This window comes from Penicillium nucicola, assembly GCF_028828085.1.
Source record: "Penicillium nucicola strain IBT 29836 chromosome Unknown utg000010l, whole genome shotgun sequence".
Taxonomy (NCBI): Eukaryota; Fungi; Ascomycota; class Eurotiomycetes; order Eurotiales; family Aspergillaceae; genus Penicillium; species Penicillium nucicola.
The window spans coordinates 5147747-5165692 of NW_026643134.1; the positions used below are offsets into that span (position 1 = coordinate 5147747).

The window sequence follows — 17946 nt, forward strand, 5'->3', positions numbered from 1 at the left end:
GCGATTGAGAGCGACGATCATCATTCCTCATGACTTTTCAAGAAGCCCTGCATCGGGTCTTTGTTCGAAAGCCAGAAGTAGAAGAATTGGAAAGAAGTGAATGGTTCCCGTGATGTCGGCCACATCCGAAATAGGTTTAGTGTGCATGTTGAAGTATGCGACCAACAATTATTCCAGACATCACTCGGAGCCTACAAAAGTGCGCTGAAGGGGGGTTTCTTGGTATTATATTCTCGTAGGTACTCTAGAAGATTTTCACCGGTGAAACTCTACACCTAATAAATGGACTGGCTCTGCAAATAGAAATTCACCTGTGAACACAATACCCCAGTCTAGTTTCTCCCTCTCCCTGAATCAAGACAATCAAATACCAAATAATATGACTTAGAGTCTTATTTAGAATCAGACGCGGCAATATCTTTCCGCATAAAGACAGTCTTTATGTCCCAAATCTTGCCATTTTTGTCCGCAACACGGTAGAAATTCTGCACGGTCTTGACCAAGCGATAACCTCGGCGAGAATACCATTCTTCATTGGTGGTCTGCATATAATAAGTCATTTAATCCGGAATTGCAATTTCTGATACTGTACTCACTTTCGGAATCCCCCCATATGTTACATTTGCAAATTCCTCGTTTTTTTGATCATCTTTTTGGACTGTATCCAGCATCAATGTTTTGGCGTTGAGTGGCTCCTGCACTGCCATGGTCTCCACCTCATTCATTGCAGCTCGTCCGATACCCTGGCCTTGGATATGCTGTCTGATATAAAATGTCTTGATCCAGAAAATGTTTTCGGATGGTAGATCGAGATCAAGGTGCTCGATTTCGACATTTTTGGAATCTAACGATATATGACCAATCGGAGTGAATCTTGCTTTTGTTGGCTGTCGAGCCACAGCATTGATTGAGCTTGCTGTGTCTTGCAGCTTTTCGTCTTCTGCGTCCACCTGTGAATCAGGCGATGACAGCACCTTTTGAATCAAACATTAGATGTTATTCTTCATTTGAAGTTATTGTAAGCTTCTTTCGTTGTTTAAAGACTTACAATCCAATAAATGCATTTTTCACCCCGGAGTTGCTGTCCTTTCCATTCTGTTTCAACTTTCTCCTGGTGCCAGCTGCATTCCACCCGTTGCTTTACAAGCAGTTCTACATGAGCATCTGAATTGGAATCCCAGGGGAATAGAGTCACTTCTGTAGTCTGGCCCATTTTGTGAATGCAATTTTCTTTGTTTTGGTCGAAAAGTTGAAACATATTATTGGGGTGACTCATTGCTCCCGGTCCCCGGGGCCCTGATGATTTATAAGCCGCTATTTTTTACAGCCATGTCGATAAACACGAGTACAGCTAGGAGGCATAATCCGCTTGGAAACTGAAGTTTGCGTCACAGCCATTCAGAAAATCTTAGGTCAGATTACATGATACAGGAAAAAGATAAGAGGTCATAGGCTGGTGATATCATGTCGAAAACTGACCGATCTGGCGCCAGCGACTTGGGCTTCGGAAATTATATCCTCTATGGACTTGGGTAGAAAACATTGAACAATTTTAATCCTTGAATGCAGCTCTGAGCCGCCGTATTCTTCTCATAAAAAATTTCCCAGCGAGCGTTACTTATTCCGCTTTTGCCGTGTTTGACTTATCCTGCTCTACCGGCGAAGAGATACTCTCTTTCTCGCCCTCCCTACCAGAGCTCGAGGTCACAGATGGTTGAAAAACTCCACTGGAATGAGCAAGTTGATGATCAAGTTGGGCTTTTTCTTCGTCGGTCTTATCGGTAAGATGAACAGCGACCTCTTCGCCGAAATTCTGTGCGATTTCCTCCAAGGTGAGACGGGCAGTCTCTGGGAAGAAGAAGTAGATAACTGAATATATGATTAGTGGCCAGTGATTCAAGGTAAATCTGAGTTAGGCTAAGAATCATACCGGGAATGAAGCATACAGACCAACAGATGATGACCAGATAGTATTTCCAGCCAACATTGTTGAAACCCATGGGAGCAGTCTGCAGAAGAATGATTGTGGCTTTTTGATATTAGCTCTAAATCAAAAATCATTGGAACTGCAACCAACTTACCTGCAAACTGGCCGAACAGGGAGAAACCCATGCCAATTGGACGAATCTCAGTTGGGAAAATCTCCGAGACATAGAGGTACATGGTAGTGTCACAAAATGTACTATAACCATGTCAGTCTCTCAATGATGATGACAACCATGGGCCGAATATTCTCAAACTTACCCCTGGAAAGCCAGATACAGGTACATGAAGAATATACCAAATCCGTTTCCGACCTTGTTAGTAGTACCAGCGTATTGAGCAGTCATGGCAGCCAGACAAGAAGTGGTCACAATAATGCCTACAAATCCGGTCATGTACATTCCCCGCCGGGAGTTGACTTTATCATGCAGCCAGGCACCGAGAGGGTTATAGATCACACCGGCTGTTGTCAGCCAAATGGCACTCAGGAGCAGAGGCATGCCACCTTCCATGCCCAAGTTTGTATACAAAAGAACAGCATAGTTGTTCTACATGAACAGTCAGCTTGTATCTTCTCAAGTGGAATTACTCAACTCACGATAATCAAAGGACCACCGAATTCAGCGCCCCACTGGGTAAGAAAACCGATAGCCATGCGCTTTCGGTAAGTTTTCTTCTTGAATACTGCTTTCCATACATTGCCGTACTGAGCCAATTTGTCGGCCTCAAGTCGAATCTGCTCTTTCGTCTGGAAGAACTCCTTCTTAGCAACCAAGTTATCTGGGTCCTCTGGAGATTCGCGAAGTTTGTTCAGAACGTGTTGTGCTTCATCAAGTTTGCCCTTTGAGATCAGCCAACGAGGCGATCGTGGCAGCCACGGGGATCCTAGTAATAGGATTAAAGGAGGCAAACACTGCAGAGCTAAAGGAAACCTCCAGCCGAACCCGGACAGGGAGCCTGACACGAAGTAGCAGGCATACCCAACCCACGCAGAAAGCATGTAGCCAAAGACTAAAAAGATCGCATGATGACCAACAAGCCAGCCACGACGCAAGGCACTCGACATCTCGGACAGGTACATGGGGCAGACAGTCACCAGAATACCGATTCCCAGACCGCATATGAACCGTCCAGCTTGAAACATACTATATCCTGTCAAAAAGATTCCAAATAATACAATTCCAGAGGCCTACTCACGGCAAAGAATTGGAGCCAGCCTGAAGAGCTCCTCCAAATAGCGAAAAGAAGGCACCGAACTGAATGTTAGCCTTGCGACCAAAGAATTCACAGGACCACATTATAAAGAGAGTACCAACAGCACCGCCGGCACTGAATACACCGTTGGCTGTTGAGATTGCAGGAGTAGTTATCGTGGCATATCCCGGTTCTCCGTCAGCCGGGAGACTGAAGTATGTATACCACCCCGGCTGGCCGATCGTACTGGATATAACCGATGTGCAATACCCATATGTCTGCATAAATCCAACGAGTCAGTGTCGTCAAAACTATGAGCAGACAGGTGAGAGCTTACCATAGACCCAATGGCGACAAAAATAGCCACCAGCCTGTTATAGGTACTGGTCTGGGAACCGAACCTACCCATGATGCCGTTTGTTAGTCTGATCAACCTGACCACAGGTACCACAGTCTGGAGATCAGTGTACAGTATGAGCAAGGGCTCTAACAATCACAGTTGGATGCGACAAGAGAATTTCAAGGTATTTTGTAGGCGGCATAAACAGGGGGTCTATTTGACAGAACCGTAGTGGAGTGAACCCACCCAAGTGCATTGAGTTCATAGGAAGGCATCTAATGAGTGGACGGCTGATCCCAGCATAAACTGCAGCTAGGGCTGGACCAATCTGGGCGCACATACTCCGTACAGTATTACTGAGTTGTACGAGGCTAGAAAAACAGATGTTAATTACTGTTTTGTGATCTGCAGATCTGTCGAATCAAATAACTGCCCTCCAGTGCATTCCAGTGCGGACCTAGTCCGACGCTATTAGCCTATGATGTGAATTAACTCCACATCAAAGTCTGAAGTGCCAGAGCCCGTAGCTTTATGCCGTTGTCCGCTTTGTCAAGTCTATCGTGTTTGCCTTGTTAAATAGCCAAGCATCAATTTCCTGTTGCTGGTCACTTCGTTCACGAACAAATCATGGTCGATTCTCCCTACGACACCCCTTTTGATGAGCTTCCCAACCCGAGACAGGTGTGGCTGGGAAAACCTGGAAGCTATGAAGAGGGTCTTGGAAAGCTGGCCATTCTTACCCCTGAGGTCGTCGCTAAGGCAGCAGCTGACGAGATCAAATGCGGCCGCCGAGTGACTATGGGATGGGAGCTGACGAAACTTGATTATCCCAATCTCAACCGTCAACCATGTCATCACAAGATTATACCTCTTCTGGGAGGTGTGGCATTTGACGATGTGTATACTATGAACCCCCGTGAGTTCAGGATTTTCTTTTCTCGGAATTTCTATACATTAGTGCCCAGAGGCTGTACTAATTAGTGCACAGAGCAAAGTAGTCAATGGGATGGTCTGCGCCATTTTTCTCAAAATGTCCCCGGTCAATCTGAGCGTGTATTCTATGGCGGAACAACAGTCGAAGAGATTAATGATCGCCAAAATGACCGGATTGGTCTCCAGCACTGGGCTCGAGAGGGAATCGCAGGTAGGAATCTTTATCAGATGAATCTTCCTTAAGCTCATCGGTTATAGGACGTGGAGTCTTGATTGACTACGCAACGTGGGCTGAGAAAAGGGGAATCAAGTATACCACGTTCTCGACTCATCAAGTTCGCTTTGCAGACATTCTTGACATTGCAAAGGAAAACAATATCACCTTCCAAAAGGGGGACATCCTTTTCGTCCGGGTTGGAGTGACCAAAGAGTGGGACACATCCATGACCGATGCGCAAAAACGGGCATATTCCGAAAACGCTAGCCCAGAGCATGCTGGAGTTGAGGCAACTACTGAAATCCTTCGCTGGCTTTGGGACACTGGGTTCGCTGCCATCGCCAGCGACGCAATTAGCTGGGAGGTAAGACCACAATATCTTCAAGTCTTGCCATCTGGCCAGTCAACTACTGTATGGGCTCTACTGACAGATACGCAGGTTTATCCGCCTCAATCCCCTGACATCTTCCTGCACGAGTATGTACTAGCTGGATGGGGTATGCCGATCGGTAAGTTAGCGGAAAGCAGTGCATTTTGTCCGCTCCCACTGAGGAACCACAGGGGAACTTTTCGATCTGGAGGCACTGGCCCGCACCTGCCAAGAACTCCAGCGGTGGAGCTTCTTCGTGACATCTGTGCCATTGAACATGCCTGGCGGAGTTTCGTCGCCTCCGAACATGATGGCGATTTTCTAGATCAAATCTGCTTAGATTCTTCCATAGGTAACTATACTGCTCGTCAAAACCTGGTGTTCCTTTTCTGTAGCTCTGTAACGGCTATAAGTATTTTGAGGGTCCTGAAATATGTCAAAATCCCCTGGACTACTTAAATTGGAATGCGAAAAGAGACACTAAAACCAGTGACAAGGTCAATGTGGGCTGATACAGTAGACCGGGAGGGGCGAGCGGATTCTACAATCCACCGCATTCCGCTTTGGTTGACCTGCGTAAAGTTTCTTCAACCCAAGGCGAAGCTTATGAATAATGATAGTCCAAGGGTCCACAGGCGTCATTTCCCAAAGAGGTCATTGCAAAGTGCACTGTGGATCTGTCTCGTACTTTGAGTTCATTGTAGACTGGCAAAAGAATCAATTCTCTAGGTCTTTTGCTAAGCCCACATATCCCCACTTAGAGAGCCATACAGTAACTGATGTATGGGTCGCGGGTTGTGAAAGCCCACAGAGGATCGAGTGGTACACACTACGGGGCCGTTGGGGGCCCACTTCCCGCTGGTCTATTTTGGCCCCCAACTTAATTTCGGGTGAATCTTACGGGTAATTTACATTTTCATTCTAGTTGAACGATTGTTTGTAGGTGAACGAGTTGCATACCTGAGTTTAGTGCACTGCTGTAAGGATGAAATCCAGGTATCTGCTAGGGACTCCATGCCAATGAACAGGTCATTGATTGTTGTTTTGAGGTCAGACCATGACTTGCGCAGAATGCTATACATATATCCATGCAGGACAGTACTTTTGCTTGCCGGGATAACAGATTACATTACGCATAGCAACATGTGATTCAGACCGTAACATCCTGGTCTAGATGCAGATGCAGAAAGCTACTGTACAGTACATCCATTATGCGTTGAGGTCCAAGTTATCTGCTGCATGGAAGATATTCGTACCTGTGTTAATACAGCCACCAAGCATTAGTTGACGAAATATTACGAGCGTCTCGCATGCCACGATCGAAGATTCCACCGTCGACGGACCTAGTGCTTCCGTAACACTCGATCGTCGGTTGTGGCTTAAGGTTTATCATCAATGCTGGCTTTTTGGGCGTTTCAGAAGAGTCGATCAGGGTCAATCAGAACGCTATTTCTGCTGTCCTGGTTCTGTAGACGGTAATGGTAAGTTTAGGCGTATTATGCAATCTGTTTGTCAAACCAAAATGCCAAACCTAATGATTGGTCTTCGCTGTATTAACCTTGGCTTTAACTCTCTGGAATATTGTTTAAAGAGGGCTTTCCTGGTTCAACTAGCCTCTAATTGAGGTTGGTTCCTAGCCCTACTGTTCTTGACGATGCACGCTATGTCGTCTATGTTGGAGCGAGCATCTGGGGATGTGTCCATCAATCGGAGTGTTCAAAATTGGAACTATGCCTGTCAATCATTGTGCATCACTGGCATGAGTGTTTTCTTGTGCCTTCGCATGTATACACGAGTGTTTATTCTCAGCGGGCTTAACACTGAGGATTGTGAGTTGAATTGTCTCACACAGCTGAGAGATACTGACAGCTTTGATAGGGGTATGTTTGGTAGCTACGGTATGGCATCAGTATAATGACGATTCTGATGATAATTCTGACAATTTATGTTGAAGTTCCTCGGGATTTGCTACTCGATCATTGCTCTCGTCAGTATGTTGCCTAGCACTAGCCCTCAACGTATCTTTTTTAACACATTTGCAGTGGGACACTATGGTGGAGGCTTACATTGGTCTGATGTCCATGAAGAGGATAAAATCCCTTTTCAAAAGGTATGCGATGTTACGCTGCATGAGATTCCATGGTACTAACAATGTAGACCATTTACGTGACGATGGTCATGTATGGACCAACCGCCTACTTAACAAAGGTCTGCCTGCTTTGGATCATGACTCGTGTTTTTAGTCCCTTCCGAAAATGCATCATTTTCATCAGGATCTTCATGGGCATCATGCTGGCCTACTACATCCCCGCTGTTATTGCCAAAATCCGAATTTGCAAACCCATCCCTAGGTTTTGGGACCCGGAGATTCCTGGTACATGTCTTGACAAGAACTCCATTATCCTGGCTGATGCAGCCGTCAGTGTTGTCAGCGATCTAATTATTCTCATCCTGCCTATCCCGTTGACCTGGAGCTTGCAAATGTCGACCAAGAGAAAAATGAGGGTGATGGGCATCTTGGGGGCGGGCGGAGTAGCTGTTGCATCAAGCATCATTCGTCTAGCCCTCATTGTGGCTACCGGGCAATCAGCGGATGCATCTTTTGCTTTTATGAGGATTAACATGCTTGGGTATGATTATGTGTTTATCACTGCTTTCAATATAGCGAACTAACTGATACATCTCTAGTAACGCCGAAGTCGCCATTGGTGTGATCTGCACTTGTCTCCCTGCCCTCTCCGCCCTCCTCATTCGCATATACAATGAATATTCGAGCAACAAAGCGACACTCGAGTCTTCGTACAAGATGAGCTCAGTCAAAACTCAGACCAAGACCGAACGAAGCAAACATCAACTGAGTGTTCGGGAGTTGGACTCTGACGAGGATGGACTGGTATACAATGCACAAAGCAATCCAAGGATTGAGACTACTATTCGTGGTGACAGTCTGCGGCAAGAAGGCAGTGGGAGGGTAAACTTCGATGGCATAGGGATTACACGGACGGTGGATGTGTCAACTTCTGTGGAAACCCGGTGATCCAAGAGACGGCACTTGAGTTAATCATAATGGAAAGTCCCTTTATAGACTGTACTATAGAACTGTGCCTTTTTTGGTTTTTTTCCTTTCCAATTTTGGGCTTCATTCTCAACAATGACATGTCCACGCACGGCAAGTTGCATGTGAGGTAACTCGCTCTTATGAATATAATTCTTTCACTCCCCTTAATCGACATCTTCATTCTGATTCCGTAACAGCAAACAACACTTTGAGGTGACTAACCATGCATATCTTACAGGGAGTCGAGTCTACAATAAAATAGATGACCCGTCATAATGCAGGGATACCGGGGTCTGCAAAGCACATGACTCTCCCTAACAGTTGAACGGCCTCAGCTGTTGACCGCTTCAAACTTACCAGCCTCATCCTCTCGCAGCTTCAGTGGCTTCTTTATCGAAATTCTCATCAACCTTAATAAAGTAACATGTGGCGGGCAAGATGAGCAACTTTCCATCTGCAGATACACCTATCAAAACCATAGGGTTAGGCAGACAGGTTTGCGAGGTAAATGGACAGACCCTGACTCGCAGAAATGGCACACAAGAATGGACCAAGCATGCTCCAGAAAGTGAAGCTCAACTCACGGCCTCACTCGACTCCGCATCTCTCTACCTCTCATTAATCCATCACGCACAAGGCCCAGGAGAACCATTCCACTGGTCCCTATTTGTCGCCCATGAAAACCACCCAGGCTCTGTCTACCAGGTCAAAGGCGACGCAGAATTCATGACATATGAGCCCGAAGACTCGGTAGATGAGACCCAAGCGGAATCATTTTCAACCCTTTATCAGTTGGCCGTGGTTTCCGAGGAACAAGCACGGGTGATCAAGCAAGTGGCGGAATGTGAGCCTCCTCCACATGCACCGAATCGACAGTATGTTATTGAGAATTGTCAGGGATGGTCTGTCCGTGTTATTGCAAAGCTGGTTGAGAGAGGAATTGTGCCACCTGTCAAACTTGAGATGGCGATATCCATGATGCAGCCGGTTTGAGTGGCTTAAGCTTATTCATTCCATGTGGCTCGACTGGGGCCGGAGCAGACGAAACAGGTCCGGCGCTCAGATCCCGAGGAAATTCTACTGCAGTTCAACGACTCGACTAGATTGATTATTCAAAATTTCTCTTTGGTCTAACAACACCGGTGAGATGCACATGACAAAAGATAAATTAAATACTGCAAAGGCTAACATCCTACGGTAGTTGAATGCATAGAGGTCTGCAGGTATCCGACTGGGCTTGGCGCACGGGAGCAGAATGCTCATCTCACCGAGGGTTATACAGTAGTCCCTGTCCCTCTTCCAACTCAACAAGGGGAACTTACTTCCTACTACGCACTCCGGTTGAACAGCGACGCTTCGGCTGCCAGTGACCCATGGGACGAATTCCCGTCCTAACCCAATTCCAGCCATAAACGACCGATTTAAGCTTACCGGCCTCTTGGCACGGCTTTACCTGGCTTTGGTTGGACGCTTGGGTGCCTGGGCATCTTTTCGGGGTTTACTTTGACGGACTCTCCTGGTGCTACTGCCTTCCACTCACTTCTAGTCTGACTTCTTACTCTGGCATCATACTTTGATTGGACTAAGGAAATCCCCGACGTAAGCCTTACGTGTAGATGGACTTTGGTCAGAGGGGCTAAATATGGAAATGGGGCCATAGCCGTCTATGTGGTCGTTTCGCCGTGTTTCTTTTCTCTTAAAGTTTATCTGTTCTATCCATGGTTTAGACGATCTGGTTATCTTCCTGTTTTCTCATACTGGATCTGGAACAAAAGCCATATATCTCGCAGACTCGTGGGTTGAGATCGCACAATGAACAACTCACACGATTGACACTAGAAGATCAGCTAATATCCCGGCTCCGGGTGGACATCCTCCTCTTTTTGAGACCCTCCAAGCTGGTGATGTCAAGACAACAACCAACAGAGTCATTTCATCATGGTTGGCGTCCCCAAAAGCAAGGGCTGCCAAACATGCATCAAACGCCGGGTGAAAGTTGGACTCCTCTTCCTCCCGAGACTTCAAACCACATCACTAAATCTAGATGGTCAAAAACATAGTGTGATCTCGTACGACCGAACTGCACTCAATGCCGAAAATATGGCGTCGAATGTCCGGGCTACATCAAACTCCACAAGTTCATAAATGAAGGACCACAGCTCGGAACCCGATTCACGAAAAAGCCAGAGCCAACCCCAGAATCAATCGATGAGCGCATCGCACCCTCACTCGTGTCCAGATCAATGGGCAAGCAGCAACCGGTGATCTTCGGCGATTTCGTCATGGCCTCATTCACGCGCTGGTTCGGACTGAACCGCTATCGAGTACATGTACCGTGGACAACATACGTCGCGCAACATGGGGGAAAGAGCCCAGCGTTTGATGCGGCTGTCTACAGCATGAACTTGGTTTTCATGGGGTACACTCATGTCGATGATAAGTTACAGCGCTCGAGCCAGGAGATGTACAGTAAAGCGCTGCGGCTATTCGGCGACAGGATCCGAGACGAGGCTGCGATGAAGTCTCGTGAGAGTGTCAGCATCACTATCGTGCTGAGCTTATTCGAGGCATATTCGCCTACGAACCCGGACTCCTGGGCGCACCATGCTGGTGGGACGGCGTTGCTTATGGCTCACCGTGGTCCTAAGGCTCATTTGACGGGGTTTGATCGCTGTCTTTATCTCTCTTTCAGAAGTTTCATTGTTGCGGAGGCTTTTTTGAATGACAAGCACTGCATATTTGAGCGGCCGGAGTGGCAAGCTCATGTGCATCAAGTTCGTCGGGAGGATATGGCCGATCCACGGGTTGATGGGCCCATTGCTCTCTTCATCGACTTGCAGGATCGCATCTTCATCGAGGTTGCAAAGATTCCAGGGCTGCTGTTTGAGTCTCGCCGGCTTAGACAAACGGACAACCCAGAACAGACTGCGCGCCAGCTCTCAGCACGAGCTCTGAGCTGTAGTCAGGTCATCTATACATTCTCGGCTCACCTGCGCCTGGCAGCTGCTGTACAAAAATACCAATGGTGCAAGCCAAATGACAAGAGTGGCACGCAGTCTAGCGACAAATCTCCTTTCATTGGTCCCATTCCCTCGACATTCCCACAAGAATTTGCGAACAGCGTTCTCCGGGGCAGCGACATTTGCAGATACCTTCTTGGTCTTCTTGTTGATTATCTTGATGGCTACAAGGCGAACACTCAATCCTGTGAAAAAGATCAAACGGAGAATGTGGACTCGTTGCCATTTCACTTCGTGTCTAAAGTTCGAGGGTCCAAAAATTCCAATTTGACGCCAATTGAACCAGGCGGTCCCGAAAAAGACCTGCCGTCTCCTAATAAATGGCTTGATCTGGTGGCAGCTTCTATGGGACTCGAGGCGTTTGATATAATCACATACCCGACCAGAAGTCGCTCGCCTGAGCTTGTTGATGACCAGTGGGATGCTGCTCTCGCAGTGCGATAAACGGAGTCTATAAATCTTGCGCGGTTAGGTGCCACATAAGATACCCTTGCACATGTTCAAATACTACAAGTTAATTCAAATTCACCTAGAAATCGACTCGTTCAAATCATGATGCCATAAACAATCTCGCTCAAAATGTACGAAAATAAAGAAACAAGCTCTATGTATCACTTGAGCACGCATTGTGTCCTTCTGAGTATCAAAAATCAAGAGATCTTTCCGATCCTCTTCTTGCCAATATCGATCTTGGATTTGAGGCTGGAAACATCGTTAGCAACGCATATACAATCAAGGAAAGGGGATGGACGAACATGTCTGCCTCCTCGTCCGCTAACTTCAACAGCTCATTCTGCACTTCGAGCTCCTCATTGATCTGAGTGCCCAGCTCCCTCTGTCGAATGATGATCTTCATTAATTCATCAACATTTGCATCCTGACTCTGCATCATCTGCCGCTGAAGTTGAAGCACGCCCTCGTTGTCAAGTTCACGAGTCCGTTCGGTCTCCTTCCCAAGAACTCTGCCTGTCCGAGCTGGCGTTCTGCGCCCACCACTTGCCGAATCACTACCCGCGTTCCCGGGACTCAGTAAAGCTTCCTTGTCTTGAATAGATGCTACAGCATGATCTAGCTTGCTCTTTGTCGCCATAGCATGCAGCAGATCCTCCAGACCATCTTTCTCCTTGCGTGCATTGATAAGAAGATCCTTCCGACGACGAATCTCGCCGCCGCCTAGTGTCGTCGAAGACTTATCTCCGCTTCCTATCTTCTTGAGACCCTCATCCAGTGCGGTGATCATAGTCCCCGAGCGAACAAGGCAGCTCTTTGCCTGTGCTGAGCTTTCGTGTTGCTTCTGTGGTGTAGTTTCCTGGTCTCTGCGAGACAGCTGTAGTCGTGCATCGTGCAGGTGGCCCTTCATGTCGCGGTAGTAGTCAAGCCATAATGTCGGGTCCGTGATCGGTGCGTTTGTAGCACCTGGGTCTGTGATGGCTGCATGGAGTCGCGTGGATGTATTTGTTGATCCGTTGCTATTCGAGGCGACTGCCGTGGGCAGGTTCAAGAATGCCCGCCACGCGGGCGAAGTGCGCCAGCGGCCATCTTCGGATTCGTTGATTGCGCGGAGGTATTGCTCTAAGCCGCAGCGGCGGTCTTCGCGCAAGCGTTCATTCGAGACTGTATTTGAGAACCATGTTTTGGAAGGCAGGGGGCTGGTGGAGGAATGTTTGTTTGGGACAGAAGATTGTTGTGGAAGGTTGTGAAGTCCGAGTAGCGCTTGGGGACAGTAAAGGAGCGGAGCGGAAGCCGGAGGGAGATGTGATAGATAGTATATGGCGGAGAGGAGGAGGATATGGTGGTATTTGGAATGGCTATTTCAACAGTTGGCGCCATGTTTAAATTGGAGTATCATTGCTCATGGATGAAGGAGGGAGAGAAAGAGAAGTTTAGGGAGCTCTGTATGACGCAAAAGCTTAGGCCACCCGACCTTGTATGGTGATCAGGCACATCTACTGAAAGGCACACGACTTGGCCACTTTGAAGCTTCGGCATTTTGCAGTTTGGAATTAATTAAATCAATATGGGTATCTCGTACAAATCTCGATGCAAATTCAATCCTTGGTCCAGATCTCGCGTGCCTCCAACAGATCCCGTTGGCCATAGTACTCACCCACCACGGTAATCACCATGTCGAGCAACGAGCGAGTCTGTGTCAATAATTCCTCATTGGAGGACTCTGTAGATTTAGTTGTTCCAGAAGTGCCCTGGATTTGAGCTTGCAGGCGCGCCTTGGCAGCCTCCAACTCAGAGTGCTCTGAAGCATCAACCGTGCTAGGGTCTTGTGATTCTGCGGTCTCAGGCATTGCTTTCTCCTTGGGCTGATCAGCGTGCTGGTCAAGCATTTCCAGATCTGATTCGAGAGATTCAGGATCCTCCTCGTCTTGAGATCGGTTGTTCTCCGTCTCTTGTATCTTTCGCATAATTGTCGCAGCGCGTTTTCCTAGATTCCGAATGGTACCAACATCCTCGGTAGACAACTCGCCAACCTCGCGGCATTTTCCGAGTAACCCCCAAGCCCACGCCCCGATGCGCCGTAGGCGTTCAGTGTCTTCACTTCGCACAACGTCGGACATCATCCTCGCGACTAATTCCAGCACTTCTAACACGCTATCCGAGTCCATGCAGGCTAGCTGCACCATGTTTGGATCGACTGCAATCAATAGACGACGCCATTCCTTATGCGCCGACCAAGCATTTCGAGGCAGGCTGATAGGGTGAGCATGGTCGAGGGCGCTAATAGCCTCAGCGGGCGGGCTGCATCGAAGAGTCGATCGCAAGAGCAAGAATCGATGTCGAAGAAGTGTGTAGTAGGAATTTTGCGCATCGGAATAGAGGTGATCAAGATTCATGTCCACAACTGGGGCCACATCCTCCACGGGCGCAACGTAAGCCTCATCCGCGTAGAAGCCGCCTCTCGGAAATGGTTTTGATTTTTCGGCCGTCTGTGCACGTTGTTTATCATTCAATGCTGGCTCGGGGGCCTTTGCAGTTGTAGGCTTGTAGAAAAGCGATGGGAGAGAGTTGGCTTCGGATCTAGGCAAAAAAAAAAAAAGGTCAGATTAAGCTCGAACCAGGGCGTAGACAACTAGTAAATATGACAAGTTGAGCAAATGATGAAAGAAATAAACAGATCAACTCACCGAACCATGCGCAGATATTCTAATCCATCCTCTGCGGGCCCGTAAAACAATTGGTCGCCTTCATCATCTAACCCCGGGAATGCATTCTTTTGGCCATAGGCAGGATTATTTCGGGGGCGCTCCTGATTTAAGGGCGAAGACTGATTCTCATGCTGATCGTCATCATAAGACAACCTGACACGCTTGGGGGAAGGGGGCGAGGAATCGCCCTTTCGCTTCTCAGACATGGTAGGGTGAAGGTCGTGAGTTTGAGCGTGAAGTTTAGGCCCGGATGGGACCGTGCAAACACGTTTGCATAGGTGAACTGTAAAATCACAGAGATCAACGATTGTTATAGAAGAAATACGAAAGTACTGAGCTCGGTTTCGCTGAATGATTTCACCAAGGCGGTGATGTTTATCTGTAGGCGGGAGCTGCATCTGCCAGAAAAAAAGATAAGCTCACTTCTTCATCTTTCTCCAATTTACCCCTCATGGCTTCCTCTTTTTCTTTTGATTGCCTTCTTACTTACTTTCTCTCGGTTGCGTGAAGAAAAAAAACTTCTTCTCTCGATACTCCTCCTATATTTAAGAGATGACCTACACACATGGTGCTCTCTATATATTGCCATTCCTTTCTGTTAAACCTTGACCTCGGTGTCAACCATGCTTTCCTGAAAACAACATCTTGAGTCCCCCACTATAGCATCACCTTCTTCAAGACTCACTTGAATCATGACTTCCGGCAAGCAGGTTTATCTGCCTACAGAAATCCTCGTTGAGATTGCGGAATATATACGGGACTTTCGGGAGGACGGCGATGTTTCTCAGACAAATCATCCATTTTTGTACCAAACAACACTTTATAACTTTTGCTTGGTGTCTCGTCGATGGTACTCCGCCGGAATCGAAATGCTGTACTCTCAGCCCGATATCACCAGAGGAAACAGCTTCGCACTGTTCACCAGCACAGTGTGCCCGCCTCTTCGTGCAAAGAAACCGAGCATGGACTTTGGGTCGATGGTCCGCTTTCTGTGGCTCGATCGACTTGTACACCACAGCTCTAACAGCCTGACTTCAAGGTTGTTAGGTCGAGTGAAAAAGAACCTTCAGATTTTCGTTGCCCCAAGAACATCATTCTCGTATGTTTGATCTTCATCAAGCTTCCTCGCGAACTCTGGCTAAACCATTCACATAGGATCAATAGTCTTGCACCATTATCGAAGTGCACGGAGCTCATCCACCTGCGCCTGGGCCTTGTGATAGAACCAATTGAGCTTCCCGTGTTGAAAAAGGCGATCTCAAATCTTCACAAGCTAAAGCTGCTTGTTCTTCCGTCCTCAATGCTGATCACTGATGATCAATCAGGCCCAAGCTGGCCTTCCAACATCCAGCACATGCAGCTGGGTGGGAGATTTGACCTAGAGTCCATGCCTACCTTCAGGTGGCCTCCAAATCTCAAAAGTCTCACATTCTGTGGATGCGAGGAGCTTAATACGTTCACCCTTGAGCTAATTCTCATGAACGAACAACTTTGCTCGACCCTGCGTACATTGTCTCTTCACCCCTCAAATGGCAATTTGCTGGGTGCCGAGGATTCCCCCATTTTAAGTGGTTTACTCGCGTTGAGACGACTAGAGCTGCCCATTGATCTCCTATACTCATTACACATTCTCCCCCCTTCTGATGAATACGCCTCGCCGCTCTCAATTCGGGAACTTATTCTCATGGCACCTTATGATGACGACTCCGAGCCGACGTTTGATCTTGATGAGCTTTACAAGGCCCTAGGGCGGAACCTTTCGCGCGTTTGCGGGCTGGGCATCTACCAAAAATGCCTTGGCATGATACCAAAGGAATCTCATGCCCGAATTGATAAGAAGATATGGAGGAACATTGATGAGTGCCCGGAGATTGAGCTAGATTACGTCTACGACCTGGGTCTTTATGAAATGGAGACTGAACAATGCTGACCATTTATGAAACACGCAAGACATGGATGTATGATACGATATACCCGAGGATATTTCTTATGACAAGAGTATGGATGTAGGTCTATGGCGTGGACAGAATTCAATATCGTCACTTTGAGTAGATGCCCAAGAAAGATATAATATTTTCAAGTGATCAGTAGCTTATGGTAGAATGCTATCGCTAACGTTACCTATAAACAGACAAATGTAGAGTTGGGCAAATGTCTTGGCGGATCCGATAACAAAGTCTTGGCGCTCCGAACCCCCGAGATGACGACATCTGTACACATCCCCAGAACCAACCACAACCATGAGACCGCAAACAATGTGGCGGTCATTGAGCCTGCTGCAACGCACCGCTTGCCACACAACTAGTCGTCGGGCCATTCAAACGGCAAGTTCCAGGCCTATCCCTAACTTTGCCTTCGCATTCGAGTAAGTCTTATCCATTGCGCGGGCCCAATGCCCTGCTGTCTTTAGCCGTCTAACCTTGTTCTCTAGCATCGATGGCGTTCTTCTTCGATCCTCGAAACCTATTCCAGGGGCGGCGGAGTCGCTGGCCCTCTTGAAGAAGCAGGGCATTCCCTTCATCCTACTCACCAATGGCGGCGGCAAGCACGAGACAGAGCGCGTCGCGGAGATCAGTGAGAAGCTACAAATCCCATTGGATCCCACGGACATTGTACAAAGTCATTCCCCCTTTGCTGAACTGGTCAAGGGACCGGACGAGGCCAGCTCCCTTGAGCATAAATGCGTATTAGTTGCTGGCGGTGATGGGGATAATTGTCGGCGCGTGGCAGAACAGTATGTCAAAACATGATCATCATGACCCTACAGATGATGCTAAGCAATGGCTATAGGTACGGATTCAAGAATGTTGTCACCCCGGGAGATCTTCTCATGGCCAACTCTGCTATCTGGCCGTTCTCTAAGAACTTTAGCGACTATTATAAAACTTTCGCCCGCCCGCTACCTCAGCCAATTGACTTGAACGATCCATTGAAGAGCCTCAAAATTGACGCTATCTTTGTGTTCAATGACCCTCGAGACTGGGCATTAGACACCCAGGTGATCATGGATCTCCTTCTCTCGTCACAGGGCCGTATGGGCACTTTGTCGGAGAAGAATGGTCGGATCGATCTACCCAACCACGGCTATCAGCAGGATGGACAGCCTCACCTCTATTTCTCAAACCCCGACTTATGGTGGGCTGCCGCCTACCCCTTACCCCGTCTGGGCCAGGGCGGTTTCCGAGAGGCGCTTGAGGGTGTCTGGGCCGCGACCACGGGAGGCCCAAGCAAGGGCATTGAGCTGAAGAAGACCGTGATCGGGAAACCTTATCAGCCTACATACGAATTTGCGGAACGACAGCTGCTCCGCAACCGGATGAAGACATTTGGTGACTCTGCGGATCTCGTGCCTCTTCAGAGAGTCTATATGGTCGGTGACAACCCAGAGTCTGATATTCGGGGCGCAAACTCCTACCGCAGTGATTTTGGCAGTAGTTGGCACTCAATCCTTGTTCGAACTGGCGTCTACAGCGGCGGTGAGCCTGCTTGGACTCCTCAAACCATTGCGGACAATGTACACAAAGGCGTTCAATGGGCGTTGGAGAGCTCCAACTGGCCCGCCGATCGTACTTGATTGGACGTTTCTATCACGAGAATTAGATGTCGATATAAGCAGGAATACGATTCGTGCTGCATGGAACACATAATAGCAGGCATTTACCACATTATTCAA

The 17946-nt window shown here is 47.9% G+C and overlaps 9 protein-coding genes across 9 annotated transcripts; 6 read left to right on the forward strand and 3 right to left on the reverse strand.

Moving 5' to 3' along the window:
* Positions 1-392: 392 nt before the first annotated feature.
* On the reverse strand, positions 393-1213 carry N7511_010517 (uncharacterized protein; the record flags this gene model as incomplete). Its single annotated transcript, XM_057132894.1, has 3 exons — positions 393-542; positions 597-974; positions 1049-1213. The coding sequence occupies 3 exons, from the start codon at positions 1211-1213 to the stop codon at positions 393-395; spliced, it is 693 nt and encodes a 230-aa protein (XP_056980882.1).
* Positions 1214-1618: 405 nt separating this feature from the next.
* On the reverse strand, positions 1619-3586 carry N7511_010518 (putative MFS sugar transporter; the record flags this gene model as incomplete). Its single annotated transcript, XM_057132895.1, has 7 exons — positions 1619-1869; positions 1931-2029; positions 2082-2182; positions 2245-2531; positions 2582-3128; positions 3181-3455; positions 3515-3586. The coding sequence occupies 7 exons, from the start codon at positions 3584-3586 to the stop codon at positions 1619-1621; spliced, it is 1632 nt and encodes a 543-aa protein (XP_056980883.1).
* A 558-nt stretch (positions 3587-4144) lies between these two features.
* On the forward strand, positions 4145-5362 carry N7511_010519 (uncharacterized protein; the record flags this gene model as incomplete). The annotated part of the gene is made up of 5 exons (XM_057132896.1): positions 4145-4433; positions 4506-4661; positions 4709-5031; positions 5107-5176; positions 5229-5362. 5 exons carry the CDS (start codon positions 4145-4147, stop codon positions 5360-5362), a joined length of 972 nt encoding a protein of 323 aa, XP_056980884.1.
* Positions 5363-6700: 1338 nt separating this feature from the next.
* Positions 6701-8074, forward strand: N7511_010520 (putative integral membrane protein; the record flags this gene model as incomplete). The annotated part of the gene is made up of 6 exons (XM_057132897.1): positions 6701-6866; positions 6916-6935; positions 6992-7028; positions 7080-7147; positions 7195-7667; positions 7726-8074. 6 exons carry the CDS (start codon positions 6701-6703, stop codon positions 8072-8074), a joined length of 1113 nt encoding a protein of 370 aa, XP_056980885.1.
* Positions 8075-8533: 459 nt separating this feature from the next.
* On the forward strand, positions 8534-9088 carry N7511_010521 (uncharacterized protein; the record flags this gene model as incomplete). The annotated part of the gene is made up of 1 exon (XM_057132898.1): positions 8534-9088. The coding sequence occupies one exon, from the start codon at positions 8534-8536 to the stop codon at positions 9086-9088; it is 555 nt and encodes a 184-aa protein (XP_056980886.1).
* Positions 9089-10033: 945 nt separating this feature from the next.
* Positions 10034-11559, forward strand: N7511_010522 (uncharacterized protein; the record flags this gene model as incomplete). The annotated part of the gene is made up of 2 exons (XM_057132899.1): positions 10034-10090; positions 10156-11559. 2 exons carry the CDS (start codon positions 10034-10036, stop codon positions 11557-11559), a joined length of 1461 nt encoding a protein of 486 aa, XP_056980887.1.
* A 206-nt stretch (positions 11560-11765) lies between these two features.
* N7511_010523 (uncharacterized protein) lies at positions 11766-14479 on the reverse strand (the record flags this gene model as incomplete). Its single annotated transcript, XM_057132900.1, has 4 exons — positions 11766-11817; positions 11871-12729; positions 13223-14145; positions 14253-14479. The coding sequence occupies 4 exons, from the start codon at positions 14477-14479 to the stop codon at positions 11766-11768; spliced, it is 2061 nt and encodes a 686-aa protein (XP_056980888.1).
* Positions 14480-14965: 486 nt separating this feature from the next.
* N7511_010524 (F-box domain protein) lies at positions 14966-16203 on the forward strand (the record flags this gene model as incomplete). The annotated part of the gene is made up of 2 exons (XM_057132901.1): positions 14966-15372; positions 15429-16203. The coding sequence occupies 2 exons, from the start codon at positions 14966-14968 to the stop codon at positions 16201-16203; spliced, it is 1182 nt and encodes a 393-aa protein (XP_056980889.1).
* Positions 16204-16513: 310 nt separating this feature from the next.
* Positions 16514-17847, forward strand: N7511_010525 (putative HAD superfamily hydrolase; the record flags this gene model as incomplete). The annotated part of the gene is made up of 3 exons (XM_057132902.1): positions 16514-16638; positions 16705-17007; positions 17064-17847. The coding sequence occupies 3 exons, from the start codon at positions 16514-16516 to the stop codon at positions 17845-17847; spliced, it is 1212 nt and encodes a 403-aa protein (XP_056980890.1).
* Positions 17848-17946: the final 99 nt, after the last annotated feature.